Source organism: Cryptotermes secundus, unplaced genomic scaffold (genome assembly GCF_002891405.2).
Source record: "Cryptotermes secundus unplaced genomic scaffold, Csec_1.0 scaffold634, whole genome shotgun sequence".
Lineage (NCBI taxonomy): Eukaryota > Metazoa > Arthropoda > Insecta > Blattodea > Kalotermitidae > Cryptotermes > Cryptotermes secundus.
This window is the reverse complement of record NW_019737091.1, coordinates 101738-125652: the sequence shown is the minus strand read 5'-3', so window position 1 is coordinate 125652 and position 23915 is coordinate 101738. Positions and strand designations below refer to the sequence as shown.

At 40.2% G+C, this 23915-nt stretch overlaps 1 protein-coding gene across 2 annotated transcripts in view; it reads left to right on the top strand.

The window, feature by feature from the left end:
* The window catches only part of LOC111870159 (hemicentin-2), a 207320-nt gene extending 192755 nt beyond the window's left edge, over positions 1-14565 (top strand). Inside the window, exons 6-7 of one of the 2 annotated variants that reach the window (XM_023862215.2) lie at positions 1774-1930; positions 13503-13724. In XM_023862215.2, the coding sequence (XP_023717983.1) occupies positions 1774-1930; positions 13503-13633 (288 nt within the window). In that variant the 3' untranslated portion in view covers positions 13634-13724. Of the gene's footprint in view, positions 1-1773; positions 1931-13502 lie in introns of both variants that reach the window. The other variant, XM_023862216.2, reaches the window with a different exon arrangement.
* Positions 14566-23915: the final 9350 nt, after the last annotated feature.

Sequence of the window (23915 nt, the reverse complement as noted above, 5' to 3'; positions counted from 1 at the left end):
AGGAAAGTATAAGGTATAATAAGTCCAAACATCCAATCCAAAACCCGTCTTATAAAGTCACCCCTAAGCGTGACAATATTAAAATATACCTTAAAGAAAGAGAGTGTAGAGCTACGATTTCGAATTTATGCCTCAAAACGGAAAAAGTGGAAAATTATGCGAACATTGTAATGCATCTTTCACTTCCATAAAAGCAGTGGACGGGGGGCTTATCGATTATCTGAGCGGTCATTACCATCTCAAGAATCCCTCTAATCCATGTAGTAATTTAGTTACAACAGCTGTACATGACTCCATCCGCTTGTAATAGCACGTATTCCTCATCTGCTCTACCCTCTTAATCACTGGAACCTAAGGGGGAGGTAAGTGAAAGTGAAATTCATGGGGTAATTGAGAGACATTTTACTGTGGGAGGGAGAAAGAGCATTGTTTTGTTAGGTTCTCAGACCCCGCCCACTCGCCCTTCTGATAAAAACAGAGTGAAATCGAAGACTTTAGAAAAGTTAGAAGAATTTGCTTAAAACATGTGCCCCGAAATTTTAGATTACTGAAATAGTGTAAAGTAAAAGCGAAGTTGTCCCTGTGCTTAAAAAATTAAACACTACGCCATGAAGACGTATGGAGGAGTGGATCTATATACACACATTTTCTTGACCTCGGCACTGGTTGGAAGTGAGTGGTCAAGTTCACGCCCCTGCCGCTTTACCCCCAGAAAGAGCCTCTGGTATCCATTGTATGGGAGGAGGTTGGGCCGACCTCAGAGCCGGTCTGGATGACATGGAGAAGTGAAAATTTTTGACCCTGCCTGGACTAGAACTCCGACTTCTCGGTCGTCGAGCCCATAGCCAGTCGCCATACCGACTGCGCAATCATCAATGTGATATGTATATTTGGAAAAATAATCTTAGTTATTTTTAGAGCAATGAGGCTTAATTTTGATGAATTTAGTCATGAGGACTGCGTGAGAAACATACAGTAATAACTTCGAAATTAGGAATCTTATCAATATTTGCTTAAAGGCAGAGGTAGAGAATTAAAACCTGAGTTGCGATGGCCGGTCGTAGGTTCTTTCGGATGCAAACTGAGATGTAGCAAACAGACCAGGGAACAAAAGACTGCGACTATAGGAGATCCCCTATGGTTTTCCCAACATGTCTCCAGCTGCTTTATTGATAATATGAATTACAAGTCACGCATTACACGTTACTGGCAACTGAATTACGTACGGAGAATAAAAATACATGGGTTACTGATAATTTACATTGGAGCCCATCCTCTACATTTAATTTAAAAATTGAGGAAACACTGTCTGCATTAATAAATATAAATTATTTGATGATGTACAGGGAAACAATTGCTGTTTGTTGTGCAAATCATATGCAAACCTTTATGTGAAAAGTTCTAATTAAAGCACGTGGTACATAAAATACAGGCCTAGAAATCAGAGGGCTTTAAATCTTTAGCAAAATATTTTCCTAAGCACTTTATCTCAAACAGTTTCAATTTAAGCCTGTGTTGAATAATACTACTTTACGGGATAAGATTGACACTGTGTAATCAGGAAAATGTTCACCAAAATTTCGGGCAGCATACCTCTCCTTGCTGCTTGCTTCTTGTTGGTTACTTGGCGTAATCTTCGATCCTGAAGATAGAGATGGTATCTTCCTGCGAAACATAGATGAACTTTTGTCGAACTACAAGGTGTCACAACACACATCATAGACACCGATGTGAGATAGCCCTATTTGTCTAAGACTGCTGTTCTCCTTGCAGGCGGAAAGGGGAGGAATCAGCATTGATACGGAAAAGACTGATCTGCAGACGACAAGCAAGCTGACAGTGGCCGGTGTAACACAGCGGGACGCTGGTAACTATACGTGCAGACCGGCGGATACCAGGTCGGCGTCCGTATTACTCATCGTGTTGGAAGGTAACTGCTGGTAGGGCGTTCTGGAAACGTGCTCCTACACCCATTCTGGGCCCGAGCGGTAGCGCGTCACGCTAACATCCGGTCCGAGCACGTAACTCAACATGTCCTATGACCTTCCTCAATCCATCCAAAGACAGACGCGTTTCTGTAGGTACAGTCCTTTCCAATTCTCAGCGAATAATTGAATTTTAAATAGTATACTCCACTAGGAAGAGACTGTCAGTACTTCATATTAAGATCGTTTTGTGTTAAGCCTCTGCGCAGTCTTGTACGTCGATATTGACGTTTCCGAGGAACCTACTACCATAACTCATCGCACTTCAAATCTGAAGATGTAGGCATGTCCTTCCCCAACGTCAGTATACACCTACAAGGCTACGCTGTGACAACCAAGAAGATCTCAGTAAGAACATTCATTCCCTGAAAACGGAGGTGGCATGTTCCTCCGAAACGACGGTATCCGCCTACAAGCATACACAGTGACATAATGAAGGAAATCAGTCTGAAAAATTTCAGGCTTATAAAGCTGGAAACTTGTAGTCTTAATATACTGTAACGTGTATTAGTGACCAAGACCCGGGTTTGGGTCAGTGAGTCGATTTATTGGATATTCACTGGTCGTAACTACAGATAATTATAACACTTTCAAGATTACTGTAATTACAACACATAAATAAAGTCTTCTAAATCTTCTTACACTAGGCGTTGCTAAGTAACAGATGTAAACAAGGGCTATTCCCCTGCAAAGTTTTCCTTATCCGTTTCCTGACAACGGATTTTAACACATGAACTATAACTGTCACACTCTAGATATCACTGCAGTACAGCACACATAAAGTCTTAAAATAACGAATTAAGTCTTCGCAGCCCAACTTCTAATTCTTGTTCTACTGCGAACTTCCCGTGGCTATCTCCTACCGAGAACTGATTAACTCGTAGCGCCGATTTTCTTCAAGATTACTCCTCTGCACGGACCCTACGGAAAACACCGTCTCCTGTTGTTAAGGGTGGTTGTTTACAGCTTCGTTGCCTGGCAATATACTTCCTTTTGCCCCGCGTGTTTGCTTGGTGCAGACCGCATAGAAAACATAAGTTCCCCTATATTGTTGTCACTTTCTTAAGGTTGATGTTTAGCAGCCGTCACATAGAAACGGCAGTTCTTCAATTGTTGCCTGTATTCGTTGCCGTGAGAATATTTACGGATATTCCTTTATTGCTATAGAAATCGCTGATATACCACAATACTGTAAGCAATCAAACTAGAAATGTAAAATTTTGATACCGAAAGATGTAGATTAAACACGAGAAGCTAAACTAAGTCGAAACTAATCTGGTTCATAACTCAGTCTCTTGCCTTAGAAAACTAGAATGTCTATGCAGGCATTAATAGGGTCTGATTGATTGATCAGTAACTGTCAGATGACAGGTCCACAGTCTCTTCCAAAACAGTTCCTCCACTTAATGTGATCTTCTATTTTTGGAAAGAGACTATCCAGGAAAAGTGATAATGTGGTAGTTTTTCCATTTGCTTTCCACATCGCAGTACAACAGCCGTTCAAACCACTCTGGTCACGCCTGTTGCTATACGAACTTGAACCATCTCGAGCATCATTTGTTCTGTGCTTCAAGTCGCTGCTGATGACGCTGCTTCCGGCATCAGTTTTTGGTTTTTGGTGTCTCTCTTCGTCTGATGCCTACCCTTTGACCTGTCCAGCAAGGGAGGCCCTGCCAGTAGCTATGCTACCGCTGGTATAGCTCTCAGGCATACTCAAACCCCTCACCACGATAAGGTGGAGACACCAACGAGGGGAATAGGGTCTAGAAAATTATTAAAACGGGTGTCTTTCAGGCAAAGTGAGCCTGGATACTGACAAGCTAAAACAGTATGAAATAGGCCTAACTAATAATTCTCGCAATTATTAAATAAAAGGAAGCGGGGTGAGGTGCAAGGGTTCTCGAATCCGAGCCTAATGAATGGGGAAACCCCGAACAAAGAGAATTTATTGTATTTTACAGCAACCCTCGGCCTAAGGAAGGGGCAGTATCTGATAGAATTAATGAGGGCGAAACAGACGGTAAGAAGAAATATACCGAGAGGTTGTGCGTAGGGTTAACACTGTGGACTCGTGTTGGGGAGGTACTCAAATCAATTATCGGTCGTTAATCTGGCTATTTTGATCTATGATTTTCGTGGTTTCCTCTATTCTGGGATATTACTTGATTAGCCCACGACAACTGCTTCCAGATCCTTTCCAGTTATCATTGACTAATCTTCCTACAGCCGGTCACGGTAGCCAAGCGGTCTAAGGCATGCACTATTTTTGCTCGCTCGGAAGCCGGGATCGTGGGTTCGAGTCCCACTCAGGGCATGGATGTGTGTGTGCGTTTTTCTGTGTTTGTGTACAGGTAGAGGCCTTGTGACGAGCTGATCACCCGCCCCAGGAGTCCTACCGAATATGTAAGATCTAGAAAAACCGAAGTGAACGGAGTTCATGGAGGTAGGCCTAGGACCACCGGGGCTGTAGTGCCAAGGGGGAAAAAATCTTCCTACAGCCCGAAGCTATAATCAAGCTGGCGATGGTATCTTAAAGTTACCGACAAAAAATATGAAAATTTTTAACATTTTTATAGAGGTACATGGACAGATTATACGGAAGTTTAACTGAAAAAATTTCAGGATTAGGGAACATTTGTGAGACCTAGGTGTGGATGGATGAGAATGAAATATAATGGGTGAAGAATGAGGAATGGATTCAGCTGGCTCAGTATAAACACCAATGGCGAATTCGTGTGGACACCGTAACAGACTTTCCGTCTGCTTAAAGGCAGGTAATTTGTTCGCCAGCTGAGAGACTATTAGCTTGTCTAGGAGGAGTCTCTTTCATGGAGTTAATCTAAATACACTAAGATATTAGGAAGATCAAACACACGAACGAACAGGCTGACAGACAAATATGACCATGTTCCTTTTCTCCTCGTGCAGAGAACAAATAAAATCATATTCCGGATTAGCTAGGATTACTGCACTAATCGAACGAACAGAAACGTATGTATAAATATATATATCTGCATAATTTTCTAATCTCGTATCTGCTTAGGGAGCCGGTTTAGCGTGGTCGGTATAGCAACTAACTACAGGCGGGACGACCGAGGGGTGGGAGTTCGAATCTCCGTACAGTCAGGAATTTTTTCTTCTCCACGTCTTCCAGACCGGCTGTGGAGTCCATTCAACCTCCTATCCAATGGTTATGGTGGGGCCTCCTTCCCCCGGGGTAAAGTGACCGGAACGTGAAACTGACCACTTACTTCCAGCTAGTGCCCAGGTCAAGAAAATTTGGAACTGTACATCCACTCCCCCATACGCCTTCATGGCGTAATGCTTAATTTGTTAAGCACAGGGACAACTTTACCTTTTTACCTTACATTTATATCCGGTTAAGAACTTCTCTGCTCATTAGGGAGAAAAAATTGAGAGGGGGTCTTAACAAACCGATGGCCCGATTCACCAGTTTCGTGCAAGGACGCCTTCCGGGGTCTCACAAATACTCATTAGTCCGTGTGTTCAAGTAAAAAAAAATTTTAACTCAGATTTGGAATTACGCTTGGTCAAACATTGCAGAAAATGGGACCGGAATTTTGATTTTCTGATTAATTGCGAGTTGTAGAGTCTGACAAGAAAATTTGGAGGCATAGAGGACAATTTTGATGAATTCAGGTCTGAAGAATTGCACGAGAAAACGCACTAGGAACTTGGAATTTTGGAATTATCCCACCATACGCTTAAATCATAGGAAAACGAAGGAAAAGAAATGGCTGGTTGTAGGCGCTTCAGAAATGTACTGACTTATCGCCAGTAGTATCATAATACAGGGAGACATGCATAAGAATAGTAGAAGAGTAGGTGAAAAGAGAAAGTCATGGTAGACGTAACAGACACTGTAGCTTGGAGGAAATCGTAGCGTTTCGTTAGAAATTTTCTAGGCTTCCTCCGGTCGCCTTTCTGATAAGCGAAATATGAAAGTTAATAAGAAAAAAGAGAGGTAAGGAGGTACAGCAGAAGAGTTGGTGACGTCGAAATCGTGGAAGAAGTGGGAGATACTTTATTGTGAATGGACAATTAGAATCATTGTGGTAGAAGGTACCCAGGCCTCTCCCAATCATTCTTCTGATGAGAATACTATGACAGTGAAATCGCTAGGAAAGTTATAAATAGTGGCTCGAGACAGGAGCTGCGGAATTTTTATTTCGTTAAACAGTGACACCATACAAAACAGAAGAAAACCGACGAAAGAAACGGAAACAAGAATATACAAACCACTAAGGTCCATATTGGCATTCGGTTGTGAAATCATCGCTCTTAAGCACAAATCTAAGCAAATCAAAATACACAGATATTATGGATGATCACGCACTAATCATTAAAGGACAAAGTTCAAATTTCTGTTACAAAAGAAAATTCTATGAACATGTAAACAAATGAATTAATAACAGAAGAACAAACTTCAATGAACATGTTGATGGAAAATGAAGGAAAAGTAAAGATTTAATACAAATGAAAGTAGGTACCTGGGAAGACCAAGAGTGACGTGGACGTTAGCTACAGAGCTTAACGCAGGAAATAATGAGGAAAATAAGGAGACGACTAAGATGAAGCAAAATAAGTAGGTGGTGATGATATATATTAAGAAGACGAAAAATTTTGAGTTGTATAATGTGGAAAAACAATTTGGTAGCCTTTAGTAAAGAAGAGTTTAATGCTGAATATTTATCCGGAGAGCTGTGCAGCGACAGCAAGTCGGGACCACCTCAGCCATTACTTACAGACAGAGGAGAAACTTAACCTGCTCTCCTACACTCGTTCCTACGGCCAGCATAGCAGGGAAGACCGCAGAGGTAGAAGATGTACTTGGTACTCCTGTCACTACGTAAGGTAGGAAGGGCCGTTAGAGCGATATGCAGGAATTCTTGTAGTTACAGCAATGTACTTTTGAGTATTCTTGCTTTAAGAATGTAGGAACTTGTTATGGGCACATNGTTTTACTTCAAATATGAGACGCCCTCGAATTTAAGACGCATCCAGTTTTTGAATGTAGGTTTTAGGAAAAAAAATTTGAAAGGTGATCATTCCTCGAATTTAAGACGCACCTTAATTTTTCAGTGTGAAAGAATGTGTAAAATGTGAGTTTTATATCCAAAGTAATGCAGTATATGCATAGAGTTCTGTCTTCTGGGACCTAAAGCTGTGTAGTCCGTTGAAAATCAACAAATGTTTCAGAAGAAATATGTCGCCTCCATATTCAAGTTAGAAGTAAGAGCCAAGATAGAAATGTCGGTTGACTTTCACAGCAGGATATCACAGAAGAAAGAAGCCTTCATAACCACCTCTGTCAGAATCTCAGATCCTATGTAATAGACCTATGTAGACGTACTAATATTGCGTTACGAATTAGGTCATAACAAAACTCCCGGAATATCAGCGGTGTGCTGTATGTTGTAATGAAGATGAAACAGAAGGTAACGTGGCTACTGACAATAGTCAGTCAATGGAACATAGGGTCGAGCTCTCCCAGAGTGCATCAGGGAATTCCTCACAGCAGTTCAGCATAGCTAGACTCTACAGAATGCCTACTCGAATATGGAGCCAAGTACATTGCCTGCACTTGCATGAAATAAATTTCACTTACGATTAATGTGAACAAAATTCTTTTTAGAGGTATACTAGATTAGTAACATTGGTTTTGACATAACTAACAAGAGGTTCTTGTTAGAAATAATCGTCTATTTTCCTCTGACACTACACAGGCCTCATAGAAAAAGACGCCTCCAACTTTTGATCCATTGTTACGTGTAAATTCATTACCGCGGTAACATTTTTCTGAGCCGTCAGCAACGATAGTGGAATACACATAGGCACACAGAGTGATGTGAGGGATTTATAAAATAAGCAGTTGAGATGACTTAGTTACCGTGATATACACAAGAAGTTTAATAAAGATTGGTCCAAACATGCAAAAGTTGACAAAGGTGGTAAACCGACACACAGACAATATGGCTATCTCATAAACGTCCTTTTATTTTTTCAAAATAAGTAGTCTAAGAACTGTTCAGTACAAAGCAGGGTAGATTAATTTGCTGGACGGCGGTGGTTGTCAAGAGCGCCGTCTCCTGGTTTGTAAGGCAGCCCGACATTCGGAGGAACACATTGCCTCACCTTCAGGATCAAAGCTGAGATTCAGCTCACCGCCTGTTTCTCTTGGTTTCTTCTTTGACTCAGTCCTCGGGTCTGAAGATGGAGGTAGCATATTCCTCCAAAACTTCGGGCTTTCTCCGAAATATATAGGTTTACAGTAAAAAAGCCATAATACACAGAGTTCCTTTTGATTATTACTTAAATTTCCTACTCTGTATCAGCTACTGATATTGCGTAAGATCAAGTACGATGTTCCTGAGTGTTTGTGAACAATGGTTAAGATATATTTTGAGGAATATGTAAGGCACTAATTTGATGCGGAACTGGGGGACTGAGGAAAACCACGAAGCTTTTTATACAGGTTAGCCGATCGCTGTCTGTCAAACTGGGCCGACTGGTTTTTGCCTACCCAACATGAAACCTGGCATAATCTTATATGACTTGCATTCAGAAGTAAATTTTGTCGAATTTCAGGCAGGGACCAAGTACTCTTAATATTTTCAAATCTCTTCAAAGTCTTAATTTTAGAGAGATGTCGAAAAATTCCGTTAATAATTCATTGTTTATCTAACAACATCTAAAGATGACCCTTTAAGGGTCGAAACATGTAGTGTGGTTTAAGGCTGAACTTGTATAATTAATCAGCAAGCCGATTTCTCTGCTTGCCACCTGATTTCACCCTGATTTCTTGTTCGGCTTATTCTTGAGCCTGAACATGGTAGCAAAATGTGCCTTAGAAACATGTATTGACTTTCAACGACTTCACGACGCTATATCCAAGAAGACATAGATCTTCATATTCACCGCTATAAGAACCTCAGACCTACATAATCTTCAGCTTAACCACTCTCGCAAATATAGTGTGTTGTCATTAAAGTTTAAGTCTATAGGGTCGAGACTGGTCAAGTGGAGTGACAGAACTGCTACCGTTTTGCTCGCATCCGTCACACTGTGAAGGACCCCCCGAGATGTCTGTGGTACCTGAGTGTGTCTGCCCACCGAGAAGCAGACTCATGGACTCATTTCCGCAGGATATGGTTCTCGGATAAGAAAAGTAATCTTAATGAACATCAATAACCGTACTTGAAATCCTGTGAGGTTATCTATATGTAAAATGAAGAAAGCAGTCTTCTGGGATTTGGCACCGTGTATATGTGGTGTTAACCGACGTTTCGGAGGAACGTATCGCCTCCATCTTCAGGGTAGAAGAAAAAATATAAGAAATCTGCAAAGCGAAGAGATTTCTTATATTTTTTCTTCTACCCTGAAGATGGAGGCGATACGTTCCTCCGAAACGTCGGTTAACACCACATATACACGGTGCCAAATCCCAGAAGACTGCTTTCTTCATAGTCACCGCCGTGAAAGCCTCAAATCTTATATATGTAAAATATTAGTAGCTGAACAACAGAAAGCATGAGACTCCTACAAAAGGGACCCTTTTCTTAACTCCCCTTGTTTCTTTAAGGTGTTGACAAGTTCTCTGCTATTTTTAACTTCTTAAGGCGTGTTCCTTTTTCTAGGCCGAAAAAATGGCCAAGGGGAAATGTAAAAACACTTTATAGACGACAAAAATTTATACACATATTTCTCTTCCATCGTTATGCATTTGCGACCCATTCCTTTTGCGGCATGACGAATCTGCACCCGATGACGGTATAAATCATTACCCCATTTCGCTTGTAAGTTTGTGGAAAATCTCGCTTGTGGGGTCATAATAATATTTTTCTTTCTCGCTTCCAAATATAAGTTTATATAGCAGAGTAGCACCACAAGAGATGAAGCCCAGCTCCAGCATTAAGGGTGTAAGTTATTCAGGCAGCAATAATTTATAGGAGTTTTATTTATTTTTTAGTTAACTGCTGCACCATCAGTCATCCGATCTCGCAATCGCTAGTTCTTAACTTTTCCTCTTTATGGCCAATATTACGAATTATGGTTGCAAAGTCTCCCATAAAAGATGATGAAAAAGAAAACATTTTATTTGAAAAAAGAAAACTAAAGTAAATGGATATTCCTTTTAAGAGCGAAGAAGACAGCGAAATACTTGCAGATCCACATGCAAGTATAAAAGAAATATATTTTCGTGTATGGGAAAACAGCGTTGTTAAATTTATGTCCGTGCCCCATTCAAGATGCAACTCTGTTGCTAGTTTAAATAAATGTAAACATGTTAGCGGTTCCCGGTTGGAGCTTTGTCATTCTTTTAGCAGGGTACAAAATTCCGCTTGCAGTACGCGTACCTCATTTGTTTGCATTAAACGCGAAACTTGGTTTGAGCATTGCCTATTATCTTGAGTTCTCTCAAACATTACGTCTTGGAACGTTTTCCGGCTTTAGGTTTAAGGACGGAGAACTTCCTCCTCAGTTGGACACACTAGAAAGAGCTGCCCTTCTTCACCGGATCCGAAGCGTTGCCTTTCAGAAAGCTTGAGCTGGTGTACAGTGTCCAGAAACAGAGTTATCTTCACTGAGACATAAACGTTCGGACTTGAACTGTTTAATTTTACGTTGTAGTTATCATACCTGAGCCTCTTGAGGATAATTGAGGATTTATTTCAATAAAATAGCGGCTCCGGTCTAGAAAACCGAAATTAACTGCCGTGGGGACTCGTTGCGATGACCACATGACACCCCCTATCCGCAAAAGTTGGCACTAACTTCGCCGACAAGCGATGATCGCCCGGTCGGTTTAGTCCGCTAGCGGACTAAAACCACGGAATTTATTTTTTTCCTGTAATGATCATGTGTCTTGCGTGTTTGTGCTGAGATCAGAACCCATTTAAGTAAATGCTATTATTATATGTCAGCCATGGGAAGTGCTTAGCATTAACTTGAGAACTGTGGAAATTCAGGAATTGTTACCGGTAAAATGACGAAATTAATTCGACTACTGATGAGCACTATCTTCTGGGATATGACGCCGAATATTCCTCTAGATGCTCACAGATATTTTGTAGCGACATACAGCAAATTTTAGCTCCTGCGTGTTTCTAGGTCTCTGCCTATTTAGTGTACCTTCAAACCTGAAGGTGGAGGTAATGGGTTCCACAGACGCCGCTGGACTTCTACCAACTTCTTTTTTACAACGGTTCTTCCAGCCCATTCAGGACCCTGATCTCTTACTCACTTCCGCAATCATTTTTCACAGACGATAGGACTCTATGGACGAGTGATTAGTCCGTCGCAAGGCCGCTACCTACAAGCAGGCAACACAAACACATAATAAATTAACACACACCAAACATCCATGCCCTGAGTGGGATTCGAAAACAAGATCCCAGCGTCCGAGCGAGCGAGACAGTTCATGCCATAGACCTCCCGGCTACTGTGAACGGCACCTGCATCTTCCTATTAGTTTTAAATAAAGTCACAGTTTCGTCATCATTGTCTGGAACAAATGTGTAAGACTGTCTTGTCTCGGCTCCTAAATCTATCCAGCAGTTTCTTTAAAGTATCTTCCTGAATCTCGTTTTTCACTGGGTACATGCTCTATTTTTCTTTCACATATCTGCTCATCTTCCATTCATTTAACATTTTAATCAATATTTGTAACGTATTACTTCATTCTTGTTGCAGCATTAAATTTAAAACACCCAGTGCGATTGTTATAATTTTATTTCATCTCTCTATTATAATATTCCTGGTGCCTCATGTCAGCGACCTGATTACTCTTTTTATCGCTACAGTTATCTAGATGTTATATCCATTCTTAGAGTTACACATTGTTATAGTGTACAAGTTATCTATTCATCTGTTATACAGAGTTCTTGCATTGGAACCATTTCGTGGAGATGCACATCAGTTGCAGTTCTAAACTGCATTTCTCAAACAAACGGCGATTATATATCTGCTCTAACTTTTTCGTGTTTACAATAATTTAGAATTTATTAGGTTCGTTTTTTGTGGATTATCAATATACATACATTGTAACAATAAATCCGTTAGCAGAGCTCTCTGGGAAAATTGTATTCCTTCAGTTAAGAGAGACATTTCCATCTTTTCATGGAAATCGAAGGTTCCTAAACGTGTTGCCAGAAGATCCCTACTGGACCCTGTTCTTATCCAAATCTTCAAACTATATACTGCATATTTCAAGTGTAACTTTTATGTTTTTCTCCCATATAAGACCAGGTATCTCTAAGTGGCTTCTTACTGTCTTGCATTCCTTCCTAAACTTTGTACCCATTTCCCATCTGCGCGTGCGTCACACACCTTGCGTACATCAGAACCATCGCACTGGCCACTTTAGTATTATATTTTTCTTAATGCTAGTGGGGTGGGACTCAGTCCCTTGTAGTGCGGCCACTTCTGGCTTATTGTACCAGTCCCAGATGATAGGTGAGGGTCATTGTGGAGCAATTGGTGGAATGAAGATTTGCAAGGGAAACCGAAGTACTCGGAGAAAACCTTCCCTAGAGCCACTTTGTTTACTACAAATTCCACTTGACCAAACTCGGGATCGAACCCGGGCCGCCGCGGTGGGAAGCCAGCGACAAACCGCTTGAGGTATGGAGCGACCTCTAGTATTATTTAGTGAAGGGTAGAAACTATGGATCAATTCAACACCAATTAAAGATCTTGAACTCGGAAGGCTGCATATCTCGACGTATCTGTGTTGTTACGTCATGCGCGTTAAAGCAGAAGTTGCCAATAATAAGATGGGAGTGCCAAACAACTCTCCTTAATAACATTAAAAAATATAAATCGGCTTATGTACGTAAGCAGGATATCTTTCATCCAGTGACACCGTGAAATGCCGATCACAGTGACCGCGCAGTCTACGGCATGACTATCTTCGTCCGCTCGAACACTGGCATCTTGGGTTCGAATCCTACTGATGGTATGGATATTTGTCTGCATTTATTCTGTGTTTGTGTTGTCCTGAGTGTAGGTAGCGGCCTTGTGACGGACTGATACCTCGTCCAAGGAGTTATACCGTCTGTGTTTTAAAATATTACGAAACTGAAGTAGAGGCCAGGACTCAACAAAGGCATGTAGAGCCATTCATAAACGAACGGCATAATTGTATACGGAGTTAAATATTTTACTGCATAAATGTCTGAAATTTCTTCTTTATCCTTAAAAGTGATGTTTAACGACTTAATCCTCTCTCCCTCAACACCAAAAATTTATTTTAAATATAATTTCATACATTTCCCGACATATACATGCAATCTCACAATTATCTTTCATTTGTGTCTACCATCATCTAGTCATCTAGAAAGCATGGCAACGCAAGACAAATTTAAAATGTCACATTTTTATGTTCCTCCAAGAACGTAGTGGAGAAGTGTTTCAGCTGTCTATTTGCAGACAGCCCATTGTTGTGGGAAATACTTTGTTGTTTGTGCATAATGGGATAATGATATCTTGTTTTAGGAGAACACACGGAGGCAATGCAGAGAGATGGAGATCATTCGCAGGCATCTTGCATCTCCAGACAGCCACTTCAGCACGTGTTACTCCTCCTTGTCTTCCTCAGAGCTCTGTGGCTCATGGCCGCCACATGAAGACACGGTCACGATATTGCAGACCTTCCTATACGGGTTAATTTCTGTTAAAATAGCGACAAATGCTTATAATTACGGTAAAGTCTGTTTCATAGCGTATAATTGAACAGTCGTTATGAAGTATGATGTGTATTACTTATCTTCCTTCATGTTGTGTGTCCTCCACAGATGTTATCCGAAAAGTTTTAGTGTTGTTCAGACGCAGAAGCGAGATACTGACACTTATGTTAATGGTTATGAGTACAGAAACAGCAAGGTTACCCCAATGGCATTCCCATATCCTACATCACATAAGAAGTCAACGTCAATAAACACGAAATGCAGACATGAAACATTTTACTTTAACATCATTACTTGAACAGTATCACTAATATCTATTCATTGATTTGAAATTTATAATTAAAATAATGTAAACAATTTAAAGAAAATTTACAACAAGATTCACACACCTGAGTTCACATAACAGTAAATGTGAAATCCATTTCTTGTGTTGCCAACAGACAAATCTGTCCAGTCCTTTAGAGAAATTTACTGAAGTGAAGTTAATTCTTGAAAACGCAAAGCGATAGATGAAACAGCGTAAATTAAGTTATTGTAATTTCATTTACCAACATTTTCAGAACGGTCTACTCCGTTATATTGGGGTAAAACATATGGAATATTGTACATACCTAATAATCATTTAAAGCAATCCACTTTCTTGGACCTATAAATGCGAACATTAGGGACAGAGCGTCCCAGTCTACAAAGCCTATTGGTGTGTGAACCACAGGATACCTCAATTTACAAACTACCAGAAAGAACTGTTTCTTCAGGAATACGTACCTAACATATGAAATGTACATTTATTTGTATATGTATAAGATGACTGCCTAAGTTTTGTGAAGAAGCATTATACATTGCACGAAGATTATATCGGGCATATTCTGTTATCTGGGATATATCTTCATTATTGTACACGACGGTTCGAAATCGGCACCTGTCTCTTGTCATCAGATGTAAAAGGAAGGAAGATAGTACTTATTTGGGCCCCTTAGGAAGCGTTTGTCCAGATCACTCGAATCACTTAGTGATTCAGACTACTTCTCCCTAAGTGTTCTGAGTCACTACTGTTCTTTCGTCCCTTGCAGCTGATAACGGGAATGGATACATTTTCCGAAACATCATGTGTATCACCTACAGTTGGCCTCGTCGTAGCTCAAGTGGTTATTCGGTGGCTTCCCACCCTTGCGGCCTGGGTTCGATTCCGGGTCTGGTCAAGTGGGATTTATGGTGGACAAAGTGGCGCTGGGGCAGGTTTTCTCCGAGTACTTCGGTTTCCCCTGCCAATCTTCATTCCACAAATTTCTCCACAATCACCCTCACCTATCATCCGGGACTGGTACAATAGGCCAGAACTGGCCGCACTACAAGGGACTTAGCTCCACTCCAGTAGCAGAAAAAAAAAATAATAATAATCACATAGAGTTCGTGCAGTGAATAATATCTACAATAATAATCACGCTATGAATTAGGAAAACTGTATCGTCGAAATACAATGAAAATTGTTTTGTGTCGGTGTCATGAAGACCCAGCTTAAATAGCGTACACTGCTTTAGTGTAGCCTTACCTCCTGCCATTCCTCAAGTTTTGCTGATCAGATTACTTACTTACTTATTCACGGAGCTGCGCCCTTCTTGAGGAGCCACCAATTCTGGAGCGACTCAGAATTTTCCAGTATTTTATGGAACCCGAAGGTTCATTACCGTGTTCACAAGAGTCCTCCATTGGTCCCTATCCTGAGCCAGATCAATTCAATCCATACTATCCCAGTCTATCTCTCTAAGATCCATTTTAATATTGTCCACCCACCTACGCTGCTGATTAGATATTTATACGAAATAAAATATGTGTAGATCTTACATAACGCTAAGACACTGAATATCCGCATGAAAATTCGAATTGTTTTATTATTTTTAGTCCGAAAGAAGTAATACCAATACGATAATTAAGAAGTAAGCCATATGAATTGTTAATTGTATTTAAATGTGATGCTGTGATATTACATATTTTCTCTTCAGGCTGAAAGCGTAAATTGATGTTGTGTAGTAAAGTGAGCTTTGTGATCGTGATTATAACCATATGACTCACACTACTGAAGCCCCTACACTAATGAAGCCGTATATCGCCTATTAAAAGTGGTCTGTTACAAAATTCATGTAAATATATCTCAAACTTTGTGGTGAATTAAATTTGTTAGTAATTTGTAAGTTGGTAAGAAATAATGTTATTGGCTGACGGCCAGTGTAGAACCCATTTTCATTTAACTGAGATACAGTAGGTTCAAATTTATGTGCCATGCGTTCAGTGCAGAGTAACAACATCCTCATTGTGATATCATATGTTTGGAAATAGAAAGCTATTGGTGATGCTGCTGCTGCTGATGATGATGACGATGATTGAGCAATCCGGATGACGTAGCGGTAATGATGCAGACTTATATTCGGGAGATGTTCCTTTCGAACTTTGGCTGGGACAACGAGGTTAATCATGGTTTTCGCGAGTCCCTCCAGCCAAATTCAAGCACAGAATCAAAATTAGACGACTACCACTTCCTTCCAGATCTTTCATCATTCATCCTATCATTCGGCGCTATATAACATTGATACTGACAGAGTCATGAAGCAAATCTCAAACGATGGTTGATAAGGATCTCAGAAGGTAAGAAAGACAGAGAGGTAAGACAAAGATAAACATTATTCAGTGAGGAACTCCATACAGTGACCCAGAAACTGACGAATTTCATACTTTTTTCATGTTGTTACTTTGTCTCCTGCCTGAGAAATCAGTACAGGTGTACCTCGGATTATTGTAGTTTCGGTTTCAGATCACAGCAATAAATCAAGTGACACACATATTTTGGTTTCCCAAAGCATATAAAAGTTATATTTACACTATACTACAGTCGATTAAGTGTGCAATAGCAATGTATCTAAAAACATAATGTTCATACTTTAATGAAAAATACTTTGTTGCCCAAAAATGCTAACCATCATCTGAGCTTTCAGCGAGTCTTAATCTTTTTGATGATGGAGGTTCTTGCCTCGATGTTGATGGTTGCTGACTGATCAGGGTGGTGGTTGCTGAAGGTTGCGGTGACTGTGGCAATTCCTTTGAATAAGACAACGATGAAGTTTGCCGAATCGATTGATTCTTCCTTTCACGAAAGATTTCTCTGTAGCATGCGATGCTGTTTGATAGAATTTTACCCGCAGTAGAACTTTGAAAATGGAGTCAGTCCTCTCCAACCCTGCCGTGGATTTATCAACTAAATGTATGTAATAGTCTGAATCCTTCGTTGCAATTTCAACGTCTTAAGCATCCCTTTTACTAAGCAAAACTGCTTTTGGACTGTCGTCTCTTTCTCTGTGTGCCTGAATGTGTATACATATATGTATGTCTGTATGTATGCAGGTATGATGTATGTGGGTGTTATTGTTTGTATAAATTGTCAGAATTTAGGGGTGAATGTAGTCGGGGTATGGATTGGTGAATAGATTTATTGACCACGTACAGGTCGTAAAAACAAATAACTGTAATATTATTGCTGATTCCACACTAAGTCTTCTCAGTCGGCTTTTACTAGCCTTCACTTGGTGACAACTCCTCACATTAGCTATTCATCTGCAATGTTTTCACCAGCCGTTTCCTGATAACGAATCTTAACAATGGAGATTCTTCAGCTTCCGTAGTCACTCCGCTGTTCTCTGGTTAACACTCTAAACCTGAACTCTGAACTGAACTAAACTGCAGCGCCAATTGTCTTCAAGATGGCTTCCCGGCACGGACCACGCAGAAAAAGGCCCATGTATTGTTATAGAGGGATGTGTAGAGTGCCTTGCATAGCAACGGTCGCGTTGCGGACCTCATAGAAAATATCATTCTATCGTTGTGTGCGTGTATTTTTTATCTAGTAACGGCCATTGTTTACAGAGTCACTTCTTAGCAACGGTCTATGCGCAGCAATATATATGTCTGTATATATACATGTATGTATGTAATTCTCACTAGAACCTGATTGTAATGATGTTAGGATGTTACAGGTCGGTGCAATGGGAACATGAACGTTATAGGTTCAAAAATATTGTTCTTTCAAATGAGCCTCAAGAAAGGAAACTGGAAATTTCTTGGAAAAGGCTTCAACGATTCTGATTAATTTTAGTAATTTATGGAGGTCATCACCTAAATAGTTCTGCATAAGCGGCATCTTCAGGAGAATATGAGTAACGGTGCACGAACTAGGGACCCAGCAACGAAGTATCGATTTTACAGAAGCCCGCTTTACTGGTGGAACGGATGGTATTGTTGTTCGGCATTCAATAATTAACAGCGACTTTTCAAGCAAAAATGTATATCATTTTCAAGTTGACATCAGTGGCATATGAGAAAAAATACAGGTCAACAAAGACCAGCAGATTTTTCTTTTTATATTTTGTAAATATTGAATCAGTCTTTGTTCTAATGTATCGCACATGGAGAGGTTGGCTTTGCAATGGCAGAGAGTACAAGCAGAGATGAAGCCAGGCCTGAAGAAATCGTGTCTAATTATTAAATTTAACGAAGCTGCCAGTAGCGCAGACTACATAGAGTTGAATGGTAAGACAATTATTGAATAAGCAATTGAAAAATCATGGAAAAGAGCGGTCATGTCCTAGTTTTGGGCACCGTCCCCGTTTTATTTGCAGCGATTGAGGAAAACCGCAAAAAAAAAAAACTCTAGATATAATGACGGCCCCACCCGAGATTCAAACTGGTATGCTCCCGAATAAAGATCCGAAGTACTGAACCAAATTTCTCAGTCAAGTTGTGTCGTTGCAGTTAAGAGCCGTGAACGTCTCCTATACAACGTTTGGGATTGACATTGGGTAAGCAAAATTAATTAAAAGACTAAATTGGATCGCGGATCTGAAAGGAATTATAACCAAACCATGAAATATTTCTCAGTTATTCTATGTTAAATTCAGCCAGATTTCTTCGAGCTTGTATTGTAGGTTCTCTTAAATGCAAGGGCATATTAAATTGCGTGGTTGACATATTCCACACAAAGTCTTGACACATCCTCTGAGGCAGTTCTTTTTCGTCTGTAACTTTGTACACGTGTCTGCAAACTTGAAGTTTTTATGGCTGTTGTAATTACCGTGTCTTCTAGGAAAAGGGGTCATGTTTGCTGGCCTGATGTGAGAGACTTTAAGACTCTGCATCGCAGTGCAATGAGAGTCCACACCCATAATTTTAATTTAAAAATGGCGAGCTACGTGACGTTTGCCTTCATCGTATCTCAACTACATATTTTCCACTTCTACTTAACATAAATGTCACTAGTTTTATTTCAGTAGATTAATTTGTTGTTCAGTTGTACTATGTGAATTATAATTTATTAATTAATTTCTGTTTCCTCATATTATTTAATTAAATAAAATCACAAATTCTATATTATGAAGGTAGCTGTCTCAGGGAACAAGCTTCTGGGATGTGATGCCATGTAGTCTAATAGTTGTTTATAGATGTTTCGGAAGAAGATAATGAATCCATTTTCAGGGTCGAATTGTAAACAGAGAAAGCAACGAAACAAACAAGAATCTTCTACATCCTAACATCGCAGGGGATAGAATTTTTTACATTCACTGCAGTAGGTATAACCAGTTGTCACATATGACTGTTCAATTACGTCGGAGGAAAGTGCCTTTCCTCCAAGAACTGAAGATAATTTTCTTGAAAATAATGAGTACGGTAGTCATGGAATTGAAGAACATGTGTTGTAGAGCTGTTATTCATTTTTGAAAGGTAGCCCAATCTTTGGTTCGAGAGAACACATTTCAAATATCGCAATAACAACTTGGACCTATTAAGCCTACTGCAATGTGCACTCATATGACGTCATCTACCTCAATCACTGGATTGAGGCTAGCTCTTTCTAAGGGACCCAACAGAATAGGTGTTTTCCCTCACCTGAGGACGGAAACAGATCCAGTTTCCGAAACGTCGTGTTTTTCTTAGTTATCTTAAAACAAGGACCATGGATATAGTCCGAAAACCCAATATCTCTCTGCATAAAAATAATGATTACTCTCAACTGGCCTGGTACCCAAATTATAATTTGCTCGAAGTATGATGTTAATATTACATATAACATTTGATAAAACCTTACACATTCCATTACCTTACCCAGTGTTAATTAATGCCACACAAGTTCGTCCAGGAGAAATAGGTCTAATCGCATTAAAATTATCAATAAACGTCGTTAGGTGATCAGAATGTAACAGAGAGGAACAATTTTGGACCAAAATGTATGTGACGAAAAACGTCATGTAATGCGAATATAAACCCTACGGGCTTAGTTAACTGATTGTACAGTGCGATCGGCTGAGAGCTTCCCGGAAATCGTTGAACCGTCTCGGCGGGAGAGACAGATGCTTCTCGCGTCAACTCGGGCGTCTCGGACTGCTAGCACAGTCGATTAATCACGCGTATGTACACATCTGTTCGGACTACAGCATATGTGTATGCTGCCCCGTTGTCCCTCAAGCATACCGGCAATTTCAATAAAATATTTACATTATCCTTTATTTTCGGTATTGTTCTTTTTCCAGTAACCATCCTTTCTCTCTGCAGATCACAGTGGCCGCGCTGTCTAAGGTATGAACTGTCTTCCCTCGCTAGAACACTGAGATCGTGGGTTAGAATCCCACTCAAGATATGTATGTCTGTGTATGAATTTATTCTGTGTTTATGTTTTCCTGTGTGTAGGTAGCGGCATTGCGCCGGGCTGACCACTCGTCCAAGGAGTTCTACAGTCTGTGTAAAAAAGATTGCGTAACTGAAGAAGAGCCCAGGGCCCAACAAAGGGCTGTAGAGCCACTGATGAATGAATGAATAACGTAGATACTGACAGCGTCATTAAATAATAGCACAATGAATGAATGAACTGTCATTGTGGTAATGCGGTCTATTATTTTGAAAGTTATAATGTCAGTATTTCCTCAGCCAACATGTACGTATTTCCAACAGGTTAGAATTTTACGTTTCTGCTGGTCTGCACAAACCACATAATGGGAAGTTTATGTTTTTGCGTAGTTTTCTTCCGTCAGAGGACGGGATCTAGCCAGGGATTATTTGAATGTAATGTATTATGCAGAATATCTGACATATGAATTAATCCCACATCCAATACATCAGACAGACGTCAATGGATGCGTGCAACATAATCGTGCATTAACATGGTGCATGTGATGTTGGCATGTCTGAAATATGGTGTATTGTTCACAGCTAGATTTTGGTATATAGTATTCATACATATTATTACAGGAGTATAATATTGGTAGACGTACGTGCACATCAATAACTGATTTCGTAGAAACGTAAAAAAAAATTGGAGAAATTTGTTATTTTGTGTAGTTTATTTTACGAACCCGTCATTAGCTAAACTGTACAGCGCCGAGTGGTACGGTGATAAATATACGATTGATAGGATAAATTTGGAAAGAAGCATAATTGGAATACTGTCCCTGGTTTTGCCTGGTGGGAGTGAGGAAACCAGGGGATACAACAGTCAGGACAACCACTGCTCCTATCGAGAATCGAATCGATCTCATCTCTAACAAAAGTTTCAGCGCTGTCGCCACATCTACCCGCTCGTCGGCATTGATGTGGACTTTGCTAAGAACACTTAGTAGATTATGAACTTTAATAAAGTTAATTAAGCGTATTTATAATCCATGATTCAACTAAAATATTTGTTGAATTTTGTGTGTGATATGAACAAGTAAACTTAACAATTAATATTCGATGAATCGTAAGAATACCATATTGCAAATCACCTAATGGTTAATATGTTTCATGTCCTACGAATTACGTATTTTAGTATATAAGCATTATTACTTAATTGGTGAGGTATGCAGAGCGACATTTGTATCACTCACTCATTAATGGAGCTGAGCCCTTCTTGAGAGGCTGCTAATTGTGCAGGTGGGTCCCTTGTAACCACGGCATGGCGCGTCCTCAGGTTGCGGGTGTAGGAGACAGCCTCCAGGTATGGAGGGTAGCTGCATATATATTGAATAAGCAGCCGCGGACAGCCGACAAGGAGTGGTCCTCTAGCTTTAGGGTTGGGCGTGGCGGTAACAACTCCTCACCGTAAAAAAAAAGGCTTTTTACGAACATTTGTGTGAAGTCTCGGACATTTATATCTACCTATCAAATATGTGATTTATGGTAAGGAACATGCAATGTTAGCATGTTATTAGCTCCCCATTTGCATTCATTAGGTACAGCGGTCATATACCGACAGTTGACTGGGTATCTCTACTGAGGCTTTCGGAGATTGGTTCTTGGATTTTAAACAACACTGTTGCGACTTGAGAGGTTTGGTACATAAAAATGAAGTGAGAGTATTATCATGCAGTGAGTATTTTAATTCAGGAAATGTGACCTATCTCAACATTAATCTTGGGAGACTGAGACGGAAAGAGGAACACACTGTATATTGTAGTTTTCTCAAGCCTAAACAGAAACATGTTAGGTAGTGTTTCAAAATGAAAGCGTCGATACGAGTTACTACAGCAACGCAAGTTCCAAAGAAATTATCCAGCAATTTGCATCTTGGACAGAACAATACATAAGGAATTTAATTGTCAACAGAACACAAGAAGAAATTGAGCAGTCTCTATTATATTACAATTAAAAATAGAATATTAAGAAGGGACTTTGAAAATAAAACGGGAGAAAAAATATTTCTGAGGTTTCAAATTGTTTTTTCAGTAAATCAACAGTATTCTATGGCAACGAATGCTCGGTAAATCACAGAAACGATACACTGAAGCGTCAATATTTAGATCTCTGACGCCATTAGCTGGAGTAACAAGACGAGACCATGTAAGCATCAACTTCGGTATGGTAATATGATCTAAGAAACTGGGAGGTGTCGTCAAAAATGGAAGAAACACGGACATCGGTACCAGCAGATCCTCTGACCAGAGCAGCAATCAGCTATAGGTTAAAAGTTTGGGGTTCGAGTCTAGACCGGGGCAAGTTTTTCTGCATTGTACAGACTGGCTCTGGCGCCCTCCCCTAACCTTATATCCACAAGGAACCGCGGGTTCTTTTCCCTGGATTAAAGCGGGAAGGGCGTGCAGTTGATCACTCGTCTCAGTCTAGTGCAGAGGTCAAGAAGAATGGGGCTGTCACTTCACTGCCCAACACGTCTTTATGGCGTTGTGCTTAATTGCTAAGGCACAAGGAAATCTTCGTCTCTTACAAGGTACTTACAACAAGTAATGTGTTTTTGGACATTGTCCATCATCTTGTCTATTTTTAAAAACCCGTCCTGTTTTAAAAATAGACAAGACGATGGATAATGTCCAAAAACACATTACTTGTAGCAATTTACCATCGTCACAAACTTTTAGATCTTAAGGTACTTATAGTTAACAGTACTCGGAAGGGAGACCCCCAGATTTCTAAGCACGGATTTAAGATTTTAGGGCGACTGTATGCAATGCAGTCTTCTCCGATGATCAGCCGTTGGAAGATCGAGTCAGTCTCCGAAACTACCCGTGATGGTTCCATCTTCACATAGCTGATCGGTAGATAATACTTCGCGTTATATTTCTAAAGATAAATGAATACCAAATGAACACATCTATTTTTTAATTCCATAGTATTACATCCTGAGGAGCCCGGATAGCTCGGCTAGTATAGAGACAGGACAAGGGCTGAACAACTGGGGTTCGATTCCCGGCAGGGAAAAGATATTTACTCTACTCCACAGCACCATAACTGGCTCTGGAGTTCAACCAACCCATTATACAGTGGATTCTGGGGCTCATTCCCCGGGAGTAAGGCTGCTGAAGCATGAAGCTGACCGTTTACCCTATCTAGTGACCTAGGTCAAGAATAGCAGAGCTATACACCCTCCCCCCCTTTCAATCTCATGACGTGGTGCTCAGTTAATCACAGTATAACACGCTTCAGTCCCTCCGTCTCTGGCATCGTTACCAGGAGACCATAAATTAATTTCGTAGTGCGTAAAGCGATTTACATCCACAGATATTCTGTTGCCTGAACACCATTTAACGCAAAGCGGATAATTACTGGTATCATGGCGGCATTGCGATGTACAAGATGCGTGATGTTTCATTCTTCTGTTCTTTTAGTGCTCTTTTGTCATCGGGAAGTGTGTCCATAACAATGTCACGATAAACAACGGAATTCACTTATTGTAACAAAAATCATATTATGAGGAGCG